Below are 23,844 nucleotides of genomic sequence, written 5' to 3' on the forward strand. Positions count from 1 at the left end.
GTACACTTCAGAGTTCATTTTGCTGCTGCCATCATGTGTTACATCATCAATGAAGATCAATGAGCCCGTCCCAGAAGAAGCCATGCAAGCCCAAGCCATGACATTACATTACCGCCACCGTGTTTCACAGATGATCTTGTATGTTTGGGGTCATGAGCAGATCCTTTTTTTCTCCAAACTTTAGCCTTTCCATCACTTTGGTAGAGGTTAATCTTTGTCTCATCAGTCCATAAAACTTTGCCCCAGAATGTTTGAGGCTTGTCTCTGTAGTTTTTGGCAAATTCCAGCCTGGCCTTCTTCTTCCATCTTCTGGTGTAGCCTCTGCACTTTTGATCATGAAGTCTTCTGCGGACAGTAGACTGTGATACCTTCACTCCTGCCCTCTTGAGGTTGTTGCTGATGTCACTAACAGTTGTTTTAGGGTCTTTCTTTACAGCTCTCACAATGTTTCTGTCGTCAACAGCTGATGTTTTTCTTGGTCTACCCATTCGAGGTCTGTTACTTAATACACCAGTGGTTTCTTTCTTCTTCAGGACATTCCAAATGGTTGTACTTGCTATGGTCAATGTTTGTGCAATGGCTCCGATTGAGTTTCCATCTTCTCTCAGCTTCACAATTGCTTGTTTTTCACCCATAGACAGCTCTCTGGTTTTCATGTTGGTTACACGTCTAACTATAAATGCAGTCTGCAAAGGCAAAACCCAAATCTGAAACTGAGTGCAGACATTTAGTGCTATTTATTGTTTGAATAATCAATGTAATAGGACACACCAGGGCAACAAAACACACCTGTCTGTCACATGTTCCAATACTTTTGGTCACATGAGAAATGGGTGGGTTCAAACAAAAGGTTATATCTTCTAAGTTGTGTATCAGATCCAGATGTAAATACCTGGAAATAAAAGCTGAAATGTTGATCTTTTGTCTCACATAAATTGTTTGATGTCAAACCCAAATGTTTTCAGTCTACAGAAAAAATAAAGGAATAGTCCTCACTGTTCCAATACTTTTGGAGGGGACTGTATATATTTTCATTGTATTAAAGTATTGAGGCAAAACAAAATACTAACCTGAAATCCGAAACACTGTAGCCATCGACCTATTGAGTTGCGTTGGTATACACGGTTTTTTAAATTTTTTTTTTTTTTTTAGCGCGACCCTTTTTATTAACGAGACCCATAAGCATATACAACCATGTAGCTAAACAAGCCAAAACGAATTATTAAAAAAAACGAAACTTGAGGTAAACCTGCATTGCTCTCATGGTGGTTATACCGTTACCTTTCGGTGAAGTAGAGCAGTGCTCTTGCTGACTGGCACGGATTGCACTATGGACTATTGTACCTTTTGTATATGTATATAGATTTTTTTAACTGTATTTTATTTTTTATAACGAACAAGCTGCGATGTCATGTTTCCAGTGCTTTGTTGTGTGTGTGAGGCGCGGGCACGATCAAACAGCTGTCTTTGCAGGGGACTTGCCTCATCGTCATGGCAACGGTTCGTGGCCAGGTCAGATTACGTCAGAGTTGGTTGACGTTTGTTGGAAAACTGTTCACACCGCGCAAACATTCCACAACCCGACAAACGCCGATTAAACATGTTCAGTCGGGTGAAAACCGACTCCGACCAACACCAACAAACGGGATATCACACCGATCCAACAAACTCCAACAGACGAGTTTGTTGGCATTTGTTGGCTGTTGTCGGTGTGGTGTGAATTGGCCTTAGCTCTCTTCTTCTCTATTAGATTTCCGGCAGTGTAGACACTGCTAAGTGTATTACTGCCCTCCTCAGGTCAAAGTTTGAACTAAATTGTCATATACAATATGCTAGTTCAAGTATATAACAATTAGTTCAAACTTTGACCTGAGGAGGGCAGTAATACTCTTAGCAGTGTCTACACTGCTGGAATTCTAATAGAGAAGAAGAAGAAGACGAAGAGAGCTAGTTCAAGATTAGCATTTATGGTTAAAATGTATATAATTTTATTTATTTTTTAGCAAATGATTGATGGTTCCTCTAGATAAGACTCTTATTCCTCGTCTGGTAAAACTGTAATTTTGACCTTCAACGTTTGGAGGCCACTGAAGTCCACTATATGGAGAAAACTGTTCTGTTAATAACCCTCTGCCAATCCGACTGTCCATGAGCGGGATACAAACATGTAGCAGTCCAATTTTTATAATTCATGAAAGCCCTGGAGCTTTCAAAAGTGACGTGTTTTAGCATTATCTGGTGGATATTTGCTGACAAATAAATGTGAATTTCTTGGCCCAGGTAACTCAGTCTTAACCCTAACCCAAACCCTCATTGTTCATTTACATATACTAAAGATATTGTGGGTTGAAAATTACACTTTAAGACATTTATTATCCACAAGGACCCCATTTTGAAAGCAGCTGAAAAACTATTACACTACTGAAAACTGCAGTTTAGCAGTGATGCTACTCACTTCCAACACTGGATTAGATTGTGTTTTCCTCACCTCTCTATGCTCCTCCTCATCCTCATTCCCTTGATTACTTGAAGTCTCCTCAGAATAATAGATCTTATTGCTGGTCAGAACAAAGAAGTGAGGGTACCACTCCTGTGAAGACAACAACAGTGTACATTCATCACGAGTCTGCCAGCAGATTCAACTCTCCGGTAAGAGTCGATGAAGAGGATCTCACATGGTTGATGGGATCCTCCAGGTACAGGATGCCGTTCTTGATGGAGTTGCTGATGTCGTTCTCCGAGTAGGGCGTTGAAGACGAGACCTCCTCATACGCACTTCCCTCAGCTAATTTCTTGTGCTGAACAGATCAAATCAACAATAAAAGGTACCTTGTTGAGAAACTGGCTACAGTAGCCAAAAATCCCATTTCCATGTAACCAATGGGCTCTCACCTTGATAAGGATCTTCCTCTTGAGCTGATTGGGTGAGGGGAGGCCGTCGGCTGAGATGTCCACTGCTTTGGTCAGGAGCATCTCTCCAAACACTTTCTTAAAGAAGGTGGCCATGTTTCTCTGCTGGACAATACTGCAGTGGTCCTCGATGGAGAGGATGATGGGATAGCTGCACGCAAACACACATAATCAGATTAATTGCATAACGCACATTCTTGAGAAGATCACCATATCAAAGCATCACACAAACACAGACGTCATGTGGGTTCACCAGGGAAACTCACTCAGACGTGACGAAGGCATGTTCTTTGATGGTGTTCAGCACATCGCTGAACTTGATCTTGGTGGTGAGGGTGTGACCGTGGTAGATGACAGGCATCCCATCAGGACCGTCCCAGCAGTCCACTGCAAAAAACAAAAAACAAAAAAAAAAACATGTTACAACCACCAGCCAGAAACACAAAAACACTCACATGCCACAAATCATAAAACAACAGATGTTGCTACATTAGTCAAGTCACCTTTATTTATATATCAATTTATACAATTGTTTCAAAGCAACTTTACAGTGAAAAACAGGAAAATAACGATCCAATGATGCAAACAGAGTTTAATTCTTCTGTGAAGCAGCTCTAAAAGACAGTAGTAAACAATCATAATTCTAATAAAGTCTAGTCTAATTCTAATAACTAAATACATAAAAAATAAAATGCACATCATTTAATTGTTTCTTTATTTTTTATTGTACAGGTTTGTAAAATTCAGAAAATGAATTAAAAATAAAGAACAGGAATAAAAAAAGGAAATAAAGAGAAACCAATTTTTAAAAAAAACAAACTAATTAAAATAAAAATAAGATTTTTTTTTTTTTTTTTACTTTTTTTTTACTTTTTTTTTTTTTAAATCATCCCAGAGCTAAAGGACACTAAAACTGCAGGATAGTTATTTATTTTATTATGCCACGGATAATGTAAACAAATTTCAGCTCCTAAAATAAATCAGAAAATAAAAATAAATAAAATTATAATTTAATTGTTATACATTTCTGTGCTTTTTTATTGTTATTGTGAAGGTCTGGTAAATTTAGAAAATGAATTAAATATGAAAATCAAAAGAAAAATAAATCAGAACACGAAAACCAACCAACCATAATAAACAAAAATAAAAAACATAAATTTATTTTTTTTTACTTTTTTTTTTTTTTTTAAAACCCAGAACCTAGGACACTAAAAGTGCAGGATATTTATCTATATTATTATTATTACTACTACTACTACTACTGGGAGAGAAAAAAAAAAAATTGTAAGATATATTATCCAATGCAATAACTGCAAAACTATTACCAGAATGTTAGTTTCTAGGTTTTTAATATTTTATTATCTACTTGTATATGAGCCATTCATCATTACTAATGATTAGCTGAGTGTTGTGTTGCGACTTACACTCAATGCATCTGCAGCCCATCCGCAGACAGCGGGCGTACGCCTCCAGAGACGACTCACTGGAAAACTGGTCTCCCGTCAGATAGCTAAAAATACCAACACACACGTCAGGCCTGTCTGCATTACTCCATACAACACATCAGTACTGGCACACACACCTCACACTCCACCATCAATAACCCTTTCACCTTTATTACAGATTATAAACAATGCAGATGGAAGCCACACAAACATTCTGTACAAACACGTTCAAGAATTCTTTCCATTCTGTCCGTCTTTTTGTTCCCTTCGAACTACCAAAAAGCTTTATAATCAAGTCATTCCGGTTAAACAAAAATCTCTTAACTGTTTTGAAGTCATGAGAGATGACAAAAGCAAAAAGCAAAAGGTTTGATACCAAACACATACCATACATAAAACACCCTAGTAACACTTTACCCATCTGAAACATCATATCATATGAAATGATATAGAAATCTATCCACTCAACAGGCCTTTTCAAATTCAGCGACATCTAATGCCAGTCTTTTTATTCAAGGTTTACAGGTTACTGACATACACAATTCACTTTCTCAGATGACTTCTCTTTGTTGAAGTTAACAGTACACATACACTGTTAACTAGACTACTGGATACAGATTTAAAAATTGAGATATTAAGTAACAATAACATTAAAGTGTCACAATTACCTTTTTTTTTACTCTGAGGTGAAAACGGGTTTCTATATTAATGTGATTTTCAACACATATGAAGTTAACTTAAAGCGATTTGCTTATTATAAAATCTTTCTCAAAGATATTAAAATAAGCAATGAACAGAAAATAAGCATAAGTAACTCCAGTGAAAATCTTATATACAACAATAATGTATTTATTTTTTAATAGGACAACATAATGACCGCAATATATAGGCTAAACATGAATTATCTCTGATTGCGAAAAAGAGTGAAATTATTCAATGCAGAGCGGCACAATAGTACTTATGCGCATACTGTGCACGTGATGATGCACTTTAAAAGCAAAATGAAAGAGTTTAGAGTACAAAGAGAAGAGATATTGTGCGTGTGAAACACCTAATGCATTGCATCTATTCAAAATTTTACCGAGCCTTGTTCATCAGGGTTTTAAATTCTGGTTACTGTGCATGTGAATAATGAGTTTCATTCAGTCCTCTACTCCAGTGCTCTCATCTAACAGACGCCCAACAACGAGGATCACACCATTCAGTCACCAATAAACTCCAGAAAAATAGTCCTTTTACACAAAAGCACAGACATTTGTGTTCAGATATTGCATAATGGGAACATTGTAACATCATAGAGAAGGTTGTGTTCACTAAAAACTAAATAATTAACTAACCCTTTCCCCATATAACATTTTGGCTCTTAGATTTGTATTGTAAACAACCACCTAAAACTAACTAGCAAACAAACAAACACTAAAACTAATTAACTACTTTATCTAACCAAACTACCAACTATCTATTTCCCCATCTAACAATTTGGCTATTTTGAAGGTTATAAAATGTCTCTCTCTCTCTCTCTCTCTCTCTCTCTCTCTCTCTAACTAACTAACTAACTAACTAACTAACTAACTAACCAACTATCTAACTAACTATCTAACTATCTATCTAACTATCTAAATAACTAACTATCTAACTAACTAACTAACCAACTATCTAACTAACTATCTAACTATCTATCTAACTATCTAAATAACTAACTATCTAACTAACCAACCAACCAACCAAATGTCCCCCACAGTCATTCTAGCACAGGATGTGCAATCCTGCTACTAGGAGCACGTCTCAACACCCCTGGTCAAACTTTTTTTTCTTTGAGGAAGACTGATTTTAAACACTTACTTTAAGTGTAAGGTAAAAGTATACTTACTTTACTTTACTTATTTTGGTTCTTTGAGGGAGAATAAAGCTACCCAACTAAATAATTAACCAACCCTTTCCCCATAAATTTTGTTTCTAACTAACTGACTGACCGGCTAACTGACTGACCGGCTGACTGACTGACCGGCTGACTGACTGACCGGCTGACTGACTGACCGGCTGACTGACTGACCGGCTGACTGACTGACCGGCTGACTGACTGACTGACTGGCTGTCGGTCGGTCGGTCGGTCGGTCGGTCGGTCGACTGACCGACTGACCGGCTGACTGACCGACTGACCGGCTGACTGACCGACTGACCGGCTGACTGACCGACTGACCGGCTGACTGACCGGCTGACTGACCGACTGACCGGCTGACTGACCGACTGACCGGCTGACTGACCGGCTGACTGACCGACTGACCGGCTGACCGGCCGACTGACCGGCTGACCGACCGACTGACCGGCTGACTGACCGACTGACCGACCGACCGACCGACCGACCGACTGACTGACTGACTAACTAACTATTTCCCCATCATCTAACATTTTGGTTTTATTGAGGGAGAACTAAACTACCCAACTAACTAATCAATCAATCAACCCTTTCACCATAATTTTGTTTCTAACTGACTAACTAACCAACCAACCAACTAACTATTTCCCCATCATCTAACATTTTGGTTTTATTGAGGGAGAACTAAACTACCCAACTAACTAATCAATCAACCCTTTCACCATAATTTTGTTTCTAATTAACTAACTGACTGACTAACTGACTAACTAACTAACTGACTAACTGACTAGCTAGCTGACTGACTAGCTAACTGACTGACTAGCTAACTGACTGACTAGCTAACTGACTGACTGACTGACTGACTAACTAACTAACTAACTAACTAACCATTTCCCCATCATCTAACATTTTGGTTTTATTGAGGGAGAACTAAACTACCCAACTAACTAATCAATCAATCAACCCTTTCACCATAATTTTGTTTCTAACTGACTAACTAACCAACCAACCAACTAACTATTTCCCCATCATCTAACATTTTGGTTTTATTGAGGGAGAACTAAACTACCCAACTAACTAATCAATCAACCCTTTCACCATAATTTTGTTTCTAATTAACTAACTGACTGACTAACTGACTGACTAACTAACCAACTAACCAACTAACCATTTCCCCATCATCTAACATTTTGGTTTTATTGAGGGAGAACTAAACTACCCAACTAACTAATCAATCAACCCTTTCACCATAATTTTGTTTCTAACTGACTAACTGACTGACTAACTAACTAACTAACCAACCAACCATTTCCCCATCATCTAACATTTTGGTTTTATTGAGGGAGAACTAAACTACCCAACTAACTAATCAACCAACCCTTTCACCATAATTTTGTTTCTAACTGACTAACTGACTAACTAACTGACTAACTAACTGACTAACTAACTGACTAACTAACTGACTAACTAACTGACTAACTAACTGACTAACTAACTGACTAACTGACTGACTAACTGACTAACTAACTGACTAACTGACTAACTAACTAACTAACTAACTAACTCCCCATCATCTAAAATTTTGATGTTTTGAAAGAGAACTAAACTACCCAACTAACTAATCAATCAACCCTTTCACCATAATTTAGTTTCTAATTAACTAACTGACTGACTAACTGACTAACTAACTAACTAACCAACTAACTACCCATCATCTAAAATTTTGATGTTTTGAAAGAGAACTAAACTACCCAACTAACTAATCAATCAACCCTTTCACAATCATTTATTTCAAACTAACTAAACCAACCAAATATTTCCCCATCATCTAACATTTTGGTTCTTTGAAGGAGAATCAAACTACCCAACTAAGTAATCAATCAACCCTTTCACCATCATTTTGTTTCAAACTAACTAAATCAACCTTCCCCATCACAGGTGCAATAGAGGGCCACAGGACATTGGATAAACTACTAAAAAAATGGATGGACATTAGAGACCCCATATTATAGGGTATCTGCAGATATTAACAAGTTAAATTTAAGACTTTTTAAGACCTTTTTAATACCACCTCACATGAAATTTAAGACCAAATCTGTGATGGAAACACACACACACACACACATTATATATATGTGGATCAGCTAGAGCCACATCCCGGCACCTTTCTTTTAAAAAAAATATATTTTATCACATTAAAAGATATGTCATATATTGTAATAATACATACTATTGTTCTGTAAAAATAAAAAGCAGCATTTAATAATCATGATAATAATTAATATAATATAATATATTAAATGTATAAATAGAATTGTTATTATTAAAGTATATTAAATAATTCCCTTCTGCTCACCAGGGCTACATTTATTTGAGCAAAAATACAGTAAAAACAGCGACATTGTGAAATATTCTTACAAATAAAAAGTTTTCTATACTTTATAAAAATTATTTTATAAAATGTAATTTATTCCTGTGATCATTTTCAACATCATTACTACAGTCTTCAGTGTCACATGATACTTCAGAAATCATTACAATTTGATTTGATGCTCAAGAAACATTTGTGATTATTATCAGTGTTGAAAACAGTTGTGCTTCTTCATATTTTTGTGGAAATGGTGATATTTGTTAGTTTTCTTTTAAGTTCAATGCAATGTTCAACAGCATTTATTTGAATTATATACGATTCTGATGACTAATAATGCGTTCCCAAATGCAAATTTAAACGTCACAAACAAAGAAGCATTTACAGTTAAATCGAAAATGAAAACACAGCACTGCTACAGCAAGCATGCAGCGCGTCAGACTATTATGTAGGATAATTACATCACAGCCGTTGCAAATTATATATTTAATACCACCATTCATAAAAAAGTTCCCGAACACGTTTCCGCGTTGATTGTACTCGCATTTGGCGCGTTGATCCATTTTAACTCTTTTAGGGACCATTCATGTCGCGTCTAAAAACGCATGGAAAACGTGTCGGCGCCATGTGTGTGGACCATTCCGTCGGTGACGTACGAGAAAACATAAAACATAACATACATAAAACATTTTTGCGGTAATGCAACGAAAAATATTTAAGACCTATCGAATCTGAATTTAAGACATTTTAAGGCCTTTTATTAGGAAAAGTATATTTAAGACTTTTTAAGACTTTTTAAGGACCCGCGGATACCCTGTATTACTATCCTTTGTCAAACAGTACTAGTAAAAGTAAATAGGACTAGTTAATAGGACTAGTTACTAGATGCCTTAGAGAGAGATAGAGATAGAGATAGAGAGATAGATTTGCAAGACAAGCAGTCAGTGTCAGTGCATCAGTGAGCAGCTTACAGGGAACATAGATCACGCCTCTACTCACGTGTTGTGGGACGAGGAGATCCAGTAGTGGGACAAGGGGTTGTTCATATCCTCTGGCCGCACCTGATCAAGCTGCGAGTCCCAGATAGTGTTCTCTTTAGAGAACAGATACGTGAGGAACTGAGAACCACAAAACATGTTTACGTTAAAACAGCATGCTGAAACTGAAGACAATAAGCATGAGTTAGTACTCAGCAAAAACATGACATGGACGTCCATGTGTTTTGGTCTTTTTAATCAGTAAAAGGAATTTTTTTTTTTCCCGCAATTCATTTTATTTTTTCTAAAAAACAGTAAACAAAAAATTTTAACTTTGTAAATCACCTTTGTGTGAAATTTTGTGTGAAAATAGATACTTCAATTACTACTACAATTATTTACTAAAAATAAATGAGGAATGCATATCAAACACATGTAAACAGTTTGCTAAAGGACTCAAGATTAACTACATTCAGTGAATGTTTCAATATGATCACATTATAATACAAAATAATTCAAAGTTTAAGCAAGATGACATCTTTTTTATACCTCATTTAGATAGCTCTTGCAAATAATAGATCAGGATATTCACAAGAAACTAATTAAGGAGAGAAGAGGCAGGTTAATATATCAAACAAAAAGATCTGAAGTCACACGATACTGCAGTGAAGCAGGAAGTGGTGATGTGGGTAATGCGTGGTGCTTGCAATGCCACAGTTATAGGTTTGATTCCCTGGGAACCCACATACTGAGTAAAAGTATACCCAGAATACACTATGTCACTTTGCATAAATTTGTTTGCCATATACATAAATGCTAATGTAAAAGTCACCTCGTCTTGATGAAAGTATGGCTGCTCGATCTCTCGTAGAGGATCCTTCAGGTAGTGGAACATGAACTCCTGCACCTTGTTATTATCTGCGGCCCAAAGCTCCTGAGGACACACACACACACATTTATATTATATTATATTACATTACATTACATTACATTACATTACATTACATTACATTACATTACATTACATTGTATTATATTATATACAGTATATATTTATATGGAGCAGTTATTACCAAACATTTACAGAACAGATTATCTACTGTACAAATGCATCCAATTAATATGTAAATACAGTGACAGCTGGTTTGGTTTGTTGCATATCTAACCTTCTGATGTTCAATTAGGAAGTTCTGGAAGTCCTCCAGTGAGATCTTCTGTTCGGGTCTCTCAATAAACCTGTCAGAAACACACAGATCAGTGTTACAGCTAATGTCTGAAACCCAATAGATGTTCTGGGATGTCTGATAACAATTTAAATACATTACATAAACTAGGGATGTGACACTGAGGAAATTTTCCCACCGGTTAATCAACATGAAACAATTTTTTTTTTTTATTACTAAAATGACATTGGGGCCGATGCTGTGATGGGCAAGAGATGTAATCGGTGTGTGGCCGAACACCGATAACACAGACTACTGCAGCAAGCCCAATATAAATAATAAATGGACCATTTACTAATAGATCTTTATGTGCACAAGTCAACTAACTAACCCTTTCCCCATCTTACATATGGACTCTTTGAGGGTGATTAAATTTATACGCTACCAACCAACCCTTTCCCCATCTATCATTTTGACTATTTAGAGGGGGATAAAATTTATACTCTAACCAAACAACCAAACCTTTCCCCATTATCTAACATTTTAGTTGTTTGATGGATAATTGCTTTATACACTAACCATCCAACCCAACCTTCTTCCTCCATCTAACACAGGGTGTGTAATCCTCCTACTAGAGGCTCACAGGACGTTGAGAGGGATTGATTTTATAAGCTTACTAACCAACCATCAAAACCTTTCCCCATCATCTAACATTTTGGTTCTTTGAGGGAGAATCATTTAAACACTACCCAACTGACTAATCAACCAACCAACCAACTGACCACATTGTTGAAATTGTCAGATAACAACTTGTGAGAGCGTACAAAAATAATGTCATAAAAAACAACAAAATAGCAATAGCCTAACATTTAAATAGTTAAATCAAATCCCAATAAATAAATTCTGCCCTATATTATTTAATACTGAATATTTACTTGTAATTAAATCTTATCATGGAAGTTAAATGTGTTGTAAAATGATCATTTATGTCATTCATAAATTCTTTAGCTTGAAAAAAAGAGAAAAATGAGTGAATACCTTTGCAGCAGTGAAATCTCCATCTATAAAGAAACAGAAAAAAAAAAAATTATTTGAGTAATATAATTAATACCCAATCTTGTAACTGTAGCCATTTCAGCTCCACTACAGTAAAACACCCCAGTTAACATCTGCAGCTCTAAACCGCGTCCATACACAGGCCCATCAGACGCTAATCAACTGATGAGGAGATATCAAACATACACACAAGGGACTCAGTCTACAAAGACGCACACACATACACAGCACTGATGACCCCTGCACTCAAAGGGGAGTGTGTGTGTGTCCTAATGGCTTTTAGCCGATGGATCTTGCGGCTTTTTAAAAGGGCGAGTATTGACGTGAAGGCCATTTGAGAAGCGGGGCAAACTGATGGGGTCGGGGAAAACTGATGAGGTTTAAGTGGCTCTGAGGAGGGGTTCACCTCTCGCCCTGCTCCACCAACATATAAATAACACACACAAATAAATGTGTAACTCACCGATTTCTGTGCGTCAAACATCAGGCTGCGGTACAACTGGGCGAAATGACTATATGACACATCTCCATTCCTCAGCTCACCATCCTAACCAAGACACCACATTAAAAAAATACAATTAATATTAATAATAATAATGAAACAAAAATAAATGTGCTATATTTGTCCTGTAATTACAAATATATTAATAGAGAGCAAACCAATACACAATATCCAGTGATGTTACTGCAGTTAACAGTGTAACAATCAAACCATTGTATAATAAGTAAACAAACATACATACAATAAAAGTCCCCTAAACGATTAATTCTACACTAACATGAGAAAAAGAATTTAGTGTATACAGAAGTGAGTGTGTTACCGGAAGTTTCTCTCGTAAGAACTTCATATTGGGAACCCTGTAGTTGACTTGACACAGCATACTCTTCAGATCCTTACAGGAAATCCTGCCAAAGAACGCAGAAAGTTTGGGAATGTGGTTATGAAACAGCTTCACGTGGTGATGTCGGCATCAGATTTATGAGGACGCCCAGTATCGTTCATTTCAGCACTTGTGCACTTTTCAGAATTTAATGAATAAAAACATTACTCAAAAAACAAACCTGAAGTTATTACATGTATAATATACATACAGTCATCTGTTTTAATGTATACATGTATGCTTGTTAGGGCTGGGTATCGTTAAAAAATTTTCGATACCGAGATGATACCGATACCTTGACTTCGATACCGATACCTAAACGATACCTTTTTCGATACCAATTTTATAAAATCTGTTTAAACAAGATTACATAACCTCAAAAAAAATCTTTGGTTTTATATTTTAACTTTGTTGACCTTTTTTCAGACTCAAAGACTCATCTCCTGAGCCACTGCGGGGAATAATAAAAAAGCACAAATTAACAAAATTTACCCAACACAATAAATCAGTGCAAATAGTTTTAATAAAGTTTAGTTTTCAATGCAAACATTCAGTATGTGAGGCTCTTTTTAAATCACTCAGCAAATGTTCTTCTTCAAAAAATTAATTATTATTAACAAGATCAAAGCGGAAGTAAGAGTGATGCAAGTTCGTTGCGTCTTACCGTGAAATAAGAGTTCTGTGTCTTTATTAAAATCAACACATTAATGATTCATCTCTCATCCACCCGCAATTAATTTGAATGTTATTTTTTTATTACTTGGCCCGACCCGCAGATTATCCGCAGTATCAGGAGGACGCTGATACCTCTTTTTCAGCAGAATTGTTCGCGTTCTGGAGCCAGAGGCAGAGCCTGTGCTCGTGCAGGCGAACGAGCCAGTCACGAACCGGTCGCGTGTTTCCATAGACTTGAGGGACGAAAGCTGTAAAGCTGCTGTGTGTTGTACCTGTCCATAACTAGTCTAAAAAACATCGCGCGTTCCGCTGTTTCTGCAGGCAGTGCGACACTTTTGTTTTCTGTTAACAGTATCTGTAGTGAACCGGCTGCTCAGATAAACAGCCGTTTCTCACCCGTCCATTCGGAGATAAACTAAAAACGAAACCGTTGATTCACTCGCCCTCTCGTACATAGGGTCTCTCTCGCGCGTATAGTTTTATATATTTAGATACAAATAATAATGTAGCGCAACGTTACTTGCTCCTCAACGAGACAGCGAAAGCATTTCTCCGCCCCTCTCCTCGGCTCCATTCTGAGGTACCGAAATTTGGTACCGAATGACAAGACACTTTTCGATACTCGATAGTATCGAGGCAGTTCGATCGGTACCTAAAAAGTATCGAGTTCGGTACCCAGCCCTAATGCTTGTAGTATGTACAAATACACTACTGTTCAAAATTGTTCGGTCAGTAAGATTTTTTTTTGAAGAAATTAACAAATAAAAAAAATTAATACTTTTATTCAGCAAACTGATCAAAAGTGATATAATTTATTTACATTTATAATTTTAAGATTTCTATTTCAGATAATGAAAGCAGCACAACTGTTATCATTGATAATCATATCAATAGTGATTTCAAATTGTAATAATATTTCATAATATTATGTTTTTTTGTATTTTTGTCAAATAAATGCAGCCTTGGTGAGCAGAAGAGACTTTAAAAAAAAACTTTAATAAATAAATAAATAATCCAAACTTTTGACCAGTAGTGTATAAAAAGACATTGTTAGTATGTATGTGTGCAGAGGCAGGTTTCCATTGTGAGTGGAACAGATTATTAATTTCTGCTGTGCACGTCACTTATTTGATTTAGTCACATACGTTGACAAACTGAAAATGTCATGTTTCTCATCTACACACGACCACCATTTCATCTGAATACAACACCTCAAACAGAGCTCATGTGTCTTTCACCCGCACTCTGTGTATTTACCTACACACACGTTGTGAGCTTTGTTTCCTGTTGCAGGATGTGCCGTCTCTGAGCTCTATTTACCCAACAGGAGTGTGTGAGTGTGTGCGAGTGTGTGTGTTTGGGCTGATAAGGCCCGGTACCTCTGAGTCAGCCATTTTTCCCCTTAAGGCATACATCATAACACAGATATATCGAAAGGAAGATGAGATTAAAAGAATCACTATGGCAGGAAAACGTCTCAAATGCACATTATCTATCCATCTACGTATGCGTCCCTCAACATGATCGCACGCTACACCAGTTTCTCTACAGAGAGCCGGAGCGCTCGATTACTCAAATGACATTGACACGTAACATACCTGTCTTCTCTGTTGCGGTCCACTGCATAAAACTGTTTTCTCAGCCACCTGAGTTCAAGAAAAGAAAAAGGGAAAAAGAATATAAAATATACAACACTTTAAGGTTTCAGGGTTTTTTTGTTTGTTTGTTTTTTGCCATTTTAATATTTGCGATTAATTTTCAGTCACGTGACTGTCACCGAGACCTGGAGGGCAAAACATCCATAGAACTGCGGCACAGGCCTGTCGATTTTCAATTTCAAAAGGAAGAAAAACTTTTGGGAAAAGTTTTGGGAACTTGTGATCCATGTACAGCACCTGCTGCACGACTTTATAAACCGCTTAACGTTAAAATATAGTAGAGCTGCACGATTCTGGAATCAGGATTGTTTTCGTTTTAAATAAAAATTGCAATTCTCCCACGATTCTGAATAGAGAATTAAACAAAATAACATGAAATTTAAGAGGTTCTGAAAAAATGTTGATTGCTTCAAGTGTATTTAAAAAATATTTAATTAACTTCAATTAATATATATTTATTAAATTGGTTTAAATGAATGATTCAATGACTCACTACTTCACTTGTTTCATTATTGGATGAATCAGCATTTTTGAATGAATCTCTTGAATGAACAATTCAATGACTCACTCATAAAAACTTTACTTGTTTCATTAAGCCCTGGGTATACTTCGTTTTTTTACGCATACACTAGTGTATGCACACAGTCGAACGCACAGCCTTGCAAAGCATACTTCACTTGACTAGTACGCGTACACAGGCGTTCAACATTTTTATCTCGCCACGAGTTACATCCCATGTAAACATTGTATTCGAACTTTGTATTCTTTCAGGCTAGAGTTGTACAAATGAGGGTACTTTCTAACCTCTTTGCACAATCTCTCGTCTATGTAGGCCTGCATTGTCACTGTAGCTTGCATGTGTTCCAGTCTGTTCTGTTTATGCCGTTTATTTGCAACTACCTTGTGAATTAATGGCCCCAGGGCATGGTTGCTACCTTGTGGATAAACTAATTACTGCAATACATACATACATACATACATACATACATAAATAAATACGCATGTGCAACCTGCATCTACAAAGTATGCACGGATACAAAAATCCGGCGGTGCGCGTACAGTACGCCCATACTCTTCTGATGACGAAATTCACATCACACACACTGATACGCTGACCCTCGCGTCTGCATAAAAATATAATTTAGGCTTTACTGGATAAATAAGCTTTTTGAACAAATCTTTTGAATGAATGATTCAATGACTCACTCAATGACATCACTTGTTTCACTACTGGATGAATCAGCTTTTTGAACAAATCTCTTGAATGAATGATTCAATGACATGGGTAACTGGGTACTGGGTAATAACTAGGGGTACTAACCCAAAAGCTAACCTTAACCCATGTAATAACCTTATATTACCCAGTATTTTCTTAGGCAAGTACACTGCACACACTGTAAAATAAAGTGCACCACGAAAGCCTTGTTTTGTCCTCCAGGTGGGTGTTCCAAGGGCGTGATGTCGCATGAAAACTATTGAACACAGGCCGAGCTGATTTTAAGCACTTTTGACACTTCACATGTAAAACCAGACCTTAATGGTTAGCATCAGTCAATATCTAGAGGGAGAGGGGCACATAAAAAGGTCAAAAGGTCACCTTTCTATCTGCAGGGGTGTGGGGGAGCGTAATGTATCTGACACCAGCCAGGTCAAACCTTTCACCCACATGACCATCTCCTCATCTGAGGTTGCTGCGGGACAGAGAGAGGAACACGAGCATTAATATGTGTGTACTGTAACTAATACGGTTTCATTTCTTACAGAGGTTTTGCACATATTTCTGCCAGTAGATTTATCTGGACGGTTACCTGCCAGACTGAGTGCTTTGAGCCGAAACTCTGTCCCGTAGAGAATGACGAAGCAGTGGGCCTGGTCCGGCCGCGCAGCCGAGTCCTCCACATACCGATCAAAGTCCCGGGACTTCTGCCCCGTCCGGATCTCCTTAATTTCCCGAATATCAACTGAAGGGGACACAAGAGACAGACTTGAGCGACTCAAAACAAGTCTTTTCTGATGTCATTTACACATTCACCACAAGCGTTAAACTGCACTGATATATAGTGAGATGTTTTCATCAATGTTTCACCGGAAAGAAACAAAACCATTTTTCTCTTTATCATTTTATCTTTAACTACGGGTGTGAATCTTTGGGTTAAAAGTGTTCAGTACATTCACTACCATTCAAATTTTGGGGTCGGTAAGATTTTTTTGTTCGTTTTTTTTTTTAAAGAAGTCTCTTCTGCTCGCAAAAGCTACATTTATTTGATCATAAATACAGTACAAATTCCATTAATACTCTGAAATATTATTACAATTTAAGATAACTGTTGTCTATTTGAATACATGAAGAAAAAATTGTGCTGCTTCATATTTTTGAGGAAACATGATATTTTAGTATTCTTTGATGAAAAGATAAAAGAGAATTTATTTAGAAAAAGGAACTCATTTGTAACACTACAAGTATAAATATCAATTTAATGCTTAATGCCTTGCTGAATAAGTATTCAATTCCTTTAAAATACTAATATTAATTTTACCGTTCCCAAACTTGAACAGTAGTATAGTTCAACAACAATTCGATCAACACTGCTATTATTTGACTGACAGACGGCAGCGGTTGCAGTTAAAAATCATAATTTGCGTTCAACTGAAGAAAAAAAGTCCTCTACATCTTGGATGCCCTGGGGGTAAGCAGATAAACATCAAATTTTCATTTTTGGGTGAACTATCCCTTTAATACAGGGTATTTGAAATACAACAAACAGTGCAATACCAACAGTGTGTAGATTACATGGGTGACCAGAGAAGTGAGTGACTTTATAAAGCAACTCTAGTTTTATAATACTACAAATGTGATCAGTAAAGCAAAACACCACAACACAAAAATAAAGCAAATAATTTGACATACATATACACACACACACATATACATTATATATATTTTAAGGAAGGATCTTGAATAGGATCAGTTCTCTCCATAATAATATCATATTGGCGAACGATCTAGTGCACTTTGTTGATTTTTTGGATGCAACCTTTTTAATTTGTGATTATTTTGCACTGATAAAGGGACAACACAAACTACGAAAACATTATATAAAAACTTAAATTTTCGATTCATCAGATTATCCACCATTAGCAGCTATATTACCTAAACTGGTTCATTGTATTCTAAACTTAATTGGCAATCAATTGTGGAAGCTATCAAGGTGTGATGACCCAAAAATCTTTTACAAACCATCACAGCTAGCAAAGGGGCATGTCTGACTTCGACATGTATATATTGCCATTATTATGTAATCAAAAGGAAATTTATTATTGCTGGTCTTCAATGATAATGTCAAGTTACTGTAATGTATTTGCACCAAAAAAATAAGGATTTATGCTGATATCATCCAAAACCACACTTTGCCAGAGGTGTTTCCAAACTTTTGGAGGGCAGTGTATATTGCGTTATTATATGTAAATAAGAGATTCATGGTGTCGTGTAGACCGCTTCATTGATTATAATGGAACTTTATTAGATCACGCAAACACTGGACAAAGATTAAACTTTCTAGAGCGCATGTGTTCACGCCAGCTATCAAACAGAGTATACTGTGAAAGGACACGTTCGTTAGTGTACAAAGTATACTTTGTGCTTTAGAAAACAATGTCTTGCTTTTAACTGCTGTCACTTTTTTTCTTATATTAGAAAATATTGGAAAGTTTTGAGCATATGATTTCATTATATGCCAGATAAAAACTTTCCAAACATCCAATGCAGCAAATTAGAAGCTTAATTATTTTTGGGACACATCTGAATGGTACTATCAGAGATATATGGACGTGTACCTTGGTAATAAGCCAGTATCCCTTATTAAGCACCTTAGTAATACCACAGTATTACATCTGATACCATCAGATCCATCTGTGATACATCTGATACCATCGATGTACCATGATCCCACCACAGTACAGGAAAGCAGCAGTAAAAATAAAAGCCTCACATGCTGGAATTGAACCTGCATTACAACTTTTTTTGGTTTGGTTTTTCTCAAGGACTACAGAAAAACCATCAATGTTAGTGATGTGTCTGCCTATACGTAATATACATAATATACTGTAAACATGAAGAACAAATAAAAAGGTTAAAATACAGGTTCTAGTGCACTAAGTAAGCCTGTATGTTAGCAAAGTCTAAAATTAACTGTGGTTTTGGTGCATAAATAAAAAGTTATTTCACTCGCAGTACCAGAAATTCATTAGAAACTACAACATGTTTAAGCCAAATTACAACATTAGTTAAAGTTCCCCTATTATGCCATTTTAAAGGTTCCTAATTTTATTTTTGGAGTCTCCTACAACAATGGTTTATTGCATTCAAGTTCAAAAACACTTTAATTTTCTCATAATATGCACTGCCGCATCACCATGTGATTGTGATTGGTCAGCAACTCTACACTCTAAAAAATGTTTGGTTAAAAACAACCCAAGTTGGGTTGAAAATGGACAAACCCAGCAATTTGGTTGTTTTAACCCAGTGGTTGGGTTAAATGTTTGCCCAACCTGCTGGGTAGTTTTATTTAACCCAACTACTGATTAAAAATGACTATATGGCTGGCTTAAAATGAATCCAAAATAGGTGAGAAATTAAAAATCAGAAAAAACAATTACTAGAGGCAACAATAATAATCAAAAGGTGTACATTTATTAATAAGCAATTTAATAAATGTTTATTGTTTATTATTCATTATCTTATTAATAAATGCTCATTTATTAAACATATTAATAAATGTTAATTTCCAGCATATTTTGGGTTCATTTTAAGCAAGCAATACAGTAATTTTTATACAATATTTGAGTTAAATAAAACTACCCAGCACGTTGGGCAAACATTTAACCCAACCACTGGGTTAAAACAACCCAATTGCTGGGTTTGTCCATTTTCAACCCAACTTGGGTTGTTTTTAACCCAGCATTTTTTAGAAGACACAGAAATCTGAAGAAACAGATGTGTGTGTGCTTGCCAACACACTCTCCTGTTTCTCCTCACTCTTAACCACACTCATCCTGTGCAGCTCTGACAGAGATATGCAAGAGAGATGCAGGTGTCATTAAATAAGACACTGAATGAATAACCAACAATTTCCCAGTAATGACACGTCAAACACTGGCAGACCACAGCATAAATGTTATTGTTATTATTATTATTATTATTATTATTATTATTATTATTATTATTATTATTAATAATAATAATAATAATAATAATAATAATAATAATAATAATAAGTTTGTATAATTCTGGATCTCTGAAATCTTTTTCTGGATTTACTCTATCTGGATTTTTTGGCTCAGGAACACAACACAACATCCCATCTACACCTGTGAGCGAGTGATGCCGCAACTACACCGATCCCATTATACTGTGTAACACAGAGCTGATCACGCTGTGTTGTGACTCGTCTGCTTGACTATAAGAGGAGTTTTCTGGAGTGTGCATGTGCATTACAGATACAGACAAACAATTCTGAAAGATTATCTAATGAGACCTCCATTTATTATTATGTTTTCTCTTCTGCAGTGCTGCTTATAGATGAATCAACTGAAATTATTTCATAATTGAAATAAACTTTGCGAAGTTATTGAACTGAATCAACGCTGAACTGACTTCAGCTGAACAACGACAATGTTGTCTCCTGTAGAGCTGCTTCACAACACAACTGAATTGGTCTCGTATTTGATCATGGTGGCATAACTGATCATTATTTTCATGTTTATCAATGTGAAGCCGCTTTGAAACATACCTGTATTGTGTAATGCACAACATAAATAAAGGTGACTTGACCTATAAAGTACTGTAATGACAGTTTTTTTTTTTTTTTAGTTTTGTAGGTTTTAATAAGTACATTTTTGTAAGATTGAGACATGATGGTTCCATGAAGAAACTTTAACATTCATGGAACCTTTGAATTGGACAAAAGGTTCTGAAAAATGATTCTTTAGATTTTTTAGAATGTTCTTCTATTCTATTCTGTACAGTTGTGCCAATACAATCCAATATAGTGATTTTTTTATGATATTGTATTGATTATGGCTGTCGCTGGGGCTGAAAAACCATTATTTATTTTTTAAATATTTAAAAATAAATTGGAATTTCTGAAAGACATTTGAATTTATTATTTTATAAGCACACATTACTTTTGCTTATGCATTACTGCAAGTTTTATGCATGTGTAATAGGCAGTGCTGAGTAGTAACTAGTGGTGTAAAGGGTGCTTTATACTCAACGCATCTGCAAGTTTGCTTGGGTGTCAAAAAAAGACGTCATCGCGGTGTTGGTGGAAGTGTGCATTCAGTGGGTGCGAACCAAGCGGCAACCTCCCTCCATTTCTCTTGAAGCCAATACGGAAGTGACTTGGACTGCAATTCATCGATTGACCATTAGGGGCAGGCTCCAAAAGAAAGCAGAATCTCATTGAGTCCCATGTTAAAATGCCCAACTTAACAGCAGAAAGAAACACGTTTAAATCTGGTACAAATTGTGGTTTTGATCTATATAGCTAGTTTTGCCCTTCATGACAACTGTGAGGGGGGGAATTTTTTTATAACTCATCTGTTTAAATTATATTAAGCCATAATTAAGGGCGCGGCCACTTGAGTGACAGGTGGATTGTCGCTGCTGTCCCCACCAGCCGTTTGTCTGCTGCCATCACGTCATCTCAGCTCCACTCACGTCCCACCTCTTTGCCCATTTTCTGTTATTCGGGAGTGACGCGCAGTGACACGTTGCCAGGCTGGCTTTAGGTTTCAAAACTGCTCTTCAGAAACCTACAGGTGACGTCACGGATACTACGGCCATATATATATTATATATTATATATTATATATATATTTTTTTTTTTTTTTTTTTTTTTTTTTTTTACAGTCTATGGCCCGAACCAGCATCCGAAGATGCACAAATGCGAGGCAAATCCGGCTGAGCATGTACAACTCGCCACACCAGCACCCAGTTTGCATGTCTAAATTAGTTGCTTACATTTACAAAATGTGCCAACAATGCCAGAAATAATCCCTTTTAATCAAAATAAAAAGGTCCATGTTTACGAAACTAAATGAAAATGTTTAGTGGAATTAGAAAATATTTAAACATTTTTAATTTAGTTCCCATATCCAAGTTATAATCTAAAAAGTTTACTGGGTTTTACACGATTCGTTTTGCTGTGCGGTTTTGGTGAAGGGTAAAGCTGCGTCTGAAATCGCATACTGTTGAGTAGGTACTACATTTAAATTTAAATTTACTTCATGCCCATTGAAAAAGTATCTTCTATATAGTACGAATGTGGATGTAGTATGTCCGAATTCATTCATACTACATAGAACAATGTTACTGTCACATGACCTACCAGCCTAACTATGACCACCTCACATGACCACCTAACTAAACAGTTCGGGAAAAATACGTGTACCATTACACCCCTAGTAGTAAACTGATTACCTGTAATCTGGATTACTTGAAATTCAAAAATCAGAATGATCTTTATTGCCAAGTATGCTTACATATACAAGGAATTCGTCTTCATGACAGAAGCTTCCAGTGCACAGACAGAATGAAATCGACAAGATAAAAGTAAAATAAGTGAATAAAAATAAATATGCAAAATAGACTATATTTTTGTACAGGTATGTTATATACAATGCAGGGGAATGTGAATAAGAGGAAAGATAAATATGAGAAATATATGCTGATATGCTAAATAAATATGAGAAAGAAAAACTTTTCTTGTGCCTGGCTGTTCTGGTGCTCTGTAGCGCTGACCAGACGGCAACAGTTCAAAGAGGAAGTGGCCTGGATGTGAGGGGTCCACAGAGACTTTGCCAGCTCTTTTACCCACTCTGGATGAGTACAGCTCTTGGAGAGTGTGGGAAGGGGTGTACTGAAGATTCTCTCAGCAGTCCGGACTATCCACTGTAGTCTTCTAATTAGATTATAAAACATTTTTAAATACTCTTAATCAAACTACAGTTACTTTATTGATTGCATGTTATTCTTACAATGGCAGTAAATGAATCATAACTCATGTATTGTCGAAATAGTATTGGGTAAATTGGCAGTGGACAGAATTACACAGATGAAAACAAAAACAGACATTTCAAAGTAAAATAACTGGCAAACAATTATGTGAACTTATGTTTCCTAAATATCTGCAAACATAATGGTATTTTTATGTTTTAGTACAGTCAAAAAAAATTACATACAGCGCCTTTAAGTTCTCAGACGTCGGTTAAATGTCACATGACATGCAGGTAAACAAAATATCTTTTTTAGTAAGTGTTTTATTTTGATTGTTTTTATTTTAAATTCAAACATTTTCTATGAATTAATTAATAGCTTTTCATTAAACTCACAAACCCCTGCAGTTCCTTCATGAATCCCAGTCTTGGAAACCCTGACATAATGTAATACTTCATGCACTTCTTGTTGTTGATAAAGCAGTGCTTCCCACACATAGACTTTACTTGGGCGGGCCGCCCACATATAATAACGGCCGCCCAAGTACATTCGGAGACATTTTTGCTTTTATTATTTTTATCCTCTTATACTTTTATATCCACACAAGATAATGAAACTATCCGCGACTGATTAACTAGTCGTTCCGTACCTGCTCATTATTGTGTGCTTCAGAACTGTTTACTCCCGCTAACATTCAAACGGGCGCTGCATTTTGCAAAGTCACAAGGGGGCGCTGTTTTGTGTTCTACAAGCTCGCGCAACAGAGCTTCAGACTGCTTCAAAGTGATTCCCAATCAATGAAAAGCGCAGAATTATGCCAAGCGATTGCAAATGAACTC

The 23,844-nt window shown here is 36.3% G+C and overlaps 1 protein-coding gene across 6 annotated transcripts in view; it reads right to left on the bottom strand.

Moving 5' to 3' along the window:
• plcg1 (phospholipase C, gamma 1) overlaps positions 1-23,844 on the bottom strand; it is a 69,536-nt gene that overhangs the window by 35,096 nt on the left and 10,596 nt on the right. For all 6 annotated transcript variants that reach the window (XM_067372171.1, XM_067372170.1, XM_067372169.1 and 3 more), the window contains exons 3-16: positions 16,818-16,970; positions 16,607-16,700; positions 14,950-14,997; positions 12,617-12,701; positions 12,259-12,342; positions 11,778-11,800; positions 10,743-10,812; positions 10,409-10,510; positions 9,599-9,717; positions 4,335-4,420; positions 3,177-3,297; positions 2,893-3,061; positions 2,676-2,798; positions 2,489-2,590 (exon numbers count right to left, since the gene is read on the bottom strand). In XM_067372171.1, coding sequence (XP_067228272.1) covers positions 2,489-2,590; positions 2,676-2,798; positions 2,893-3,061; positions 3,177-3,297; positions 4,335-4,420; positions 9,599-9,717; positions 10,409-10,510; positions 10,743-10,812; positions 11,778-11,800; positions 12,259-12,342; positions 12,617-12,701; positions 14,950-14,997; positions 16,607-16,700; positions 16,818-16,970 — 1,379 coding nt within the window. The remainder of the gene's footprint in view (positions 1-2,488; positions 2,591-2,675; positions 2,799-2,892; positions 3,062-3,176; positions 3,298-4,334; positions 4,421-9,598; positions 9,718-10,408; positions 10,511-10,742; positions 10,813-11,777; positions 11,801-12,258; positions 12,343-12,616; positions 12,702-14,949; positions 14,998-16,606; positions 16,701-16,817; positions 16,971-23,844) is intronic.

The sequence above is a fragment of the Chanodichthys erythropterus genome, chromosome 20 (genome assembly GCF_024489055.1).
Source record: "Chanodichthys erythropterus isolate Z2021 chromosome 20, ASM2448905v1, whole genome shotgun sequence".
NCBI lineage: Eukaryota > Metazoa > Chordata > Actinopteri > Cypriniformes > Xenocyprididae > Chanodichthys > Chanodichthys erythropterus.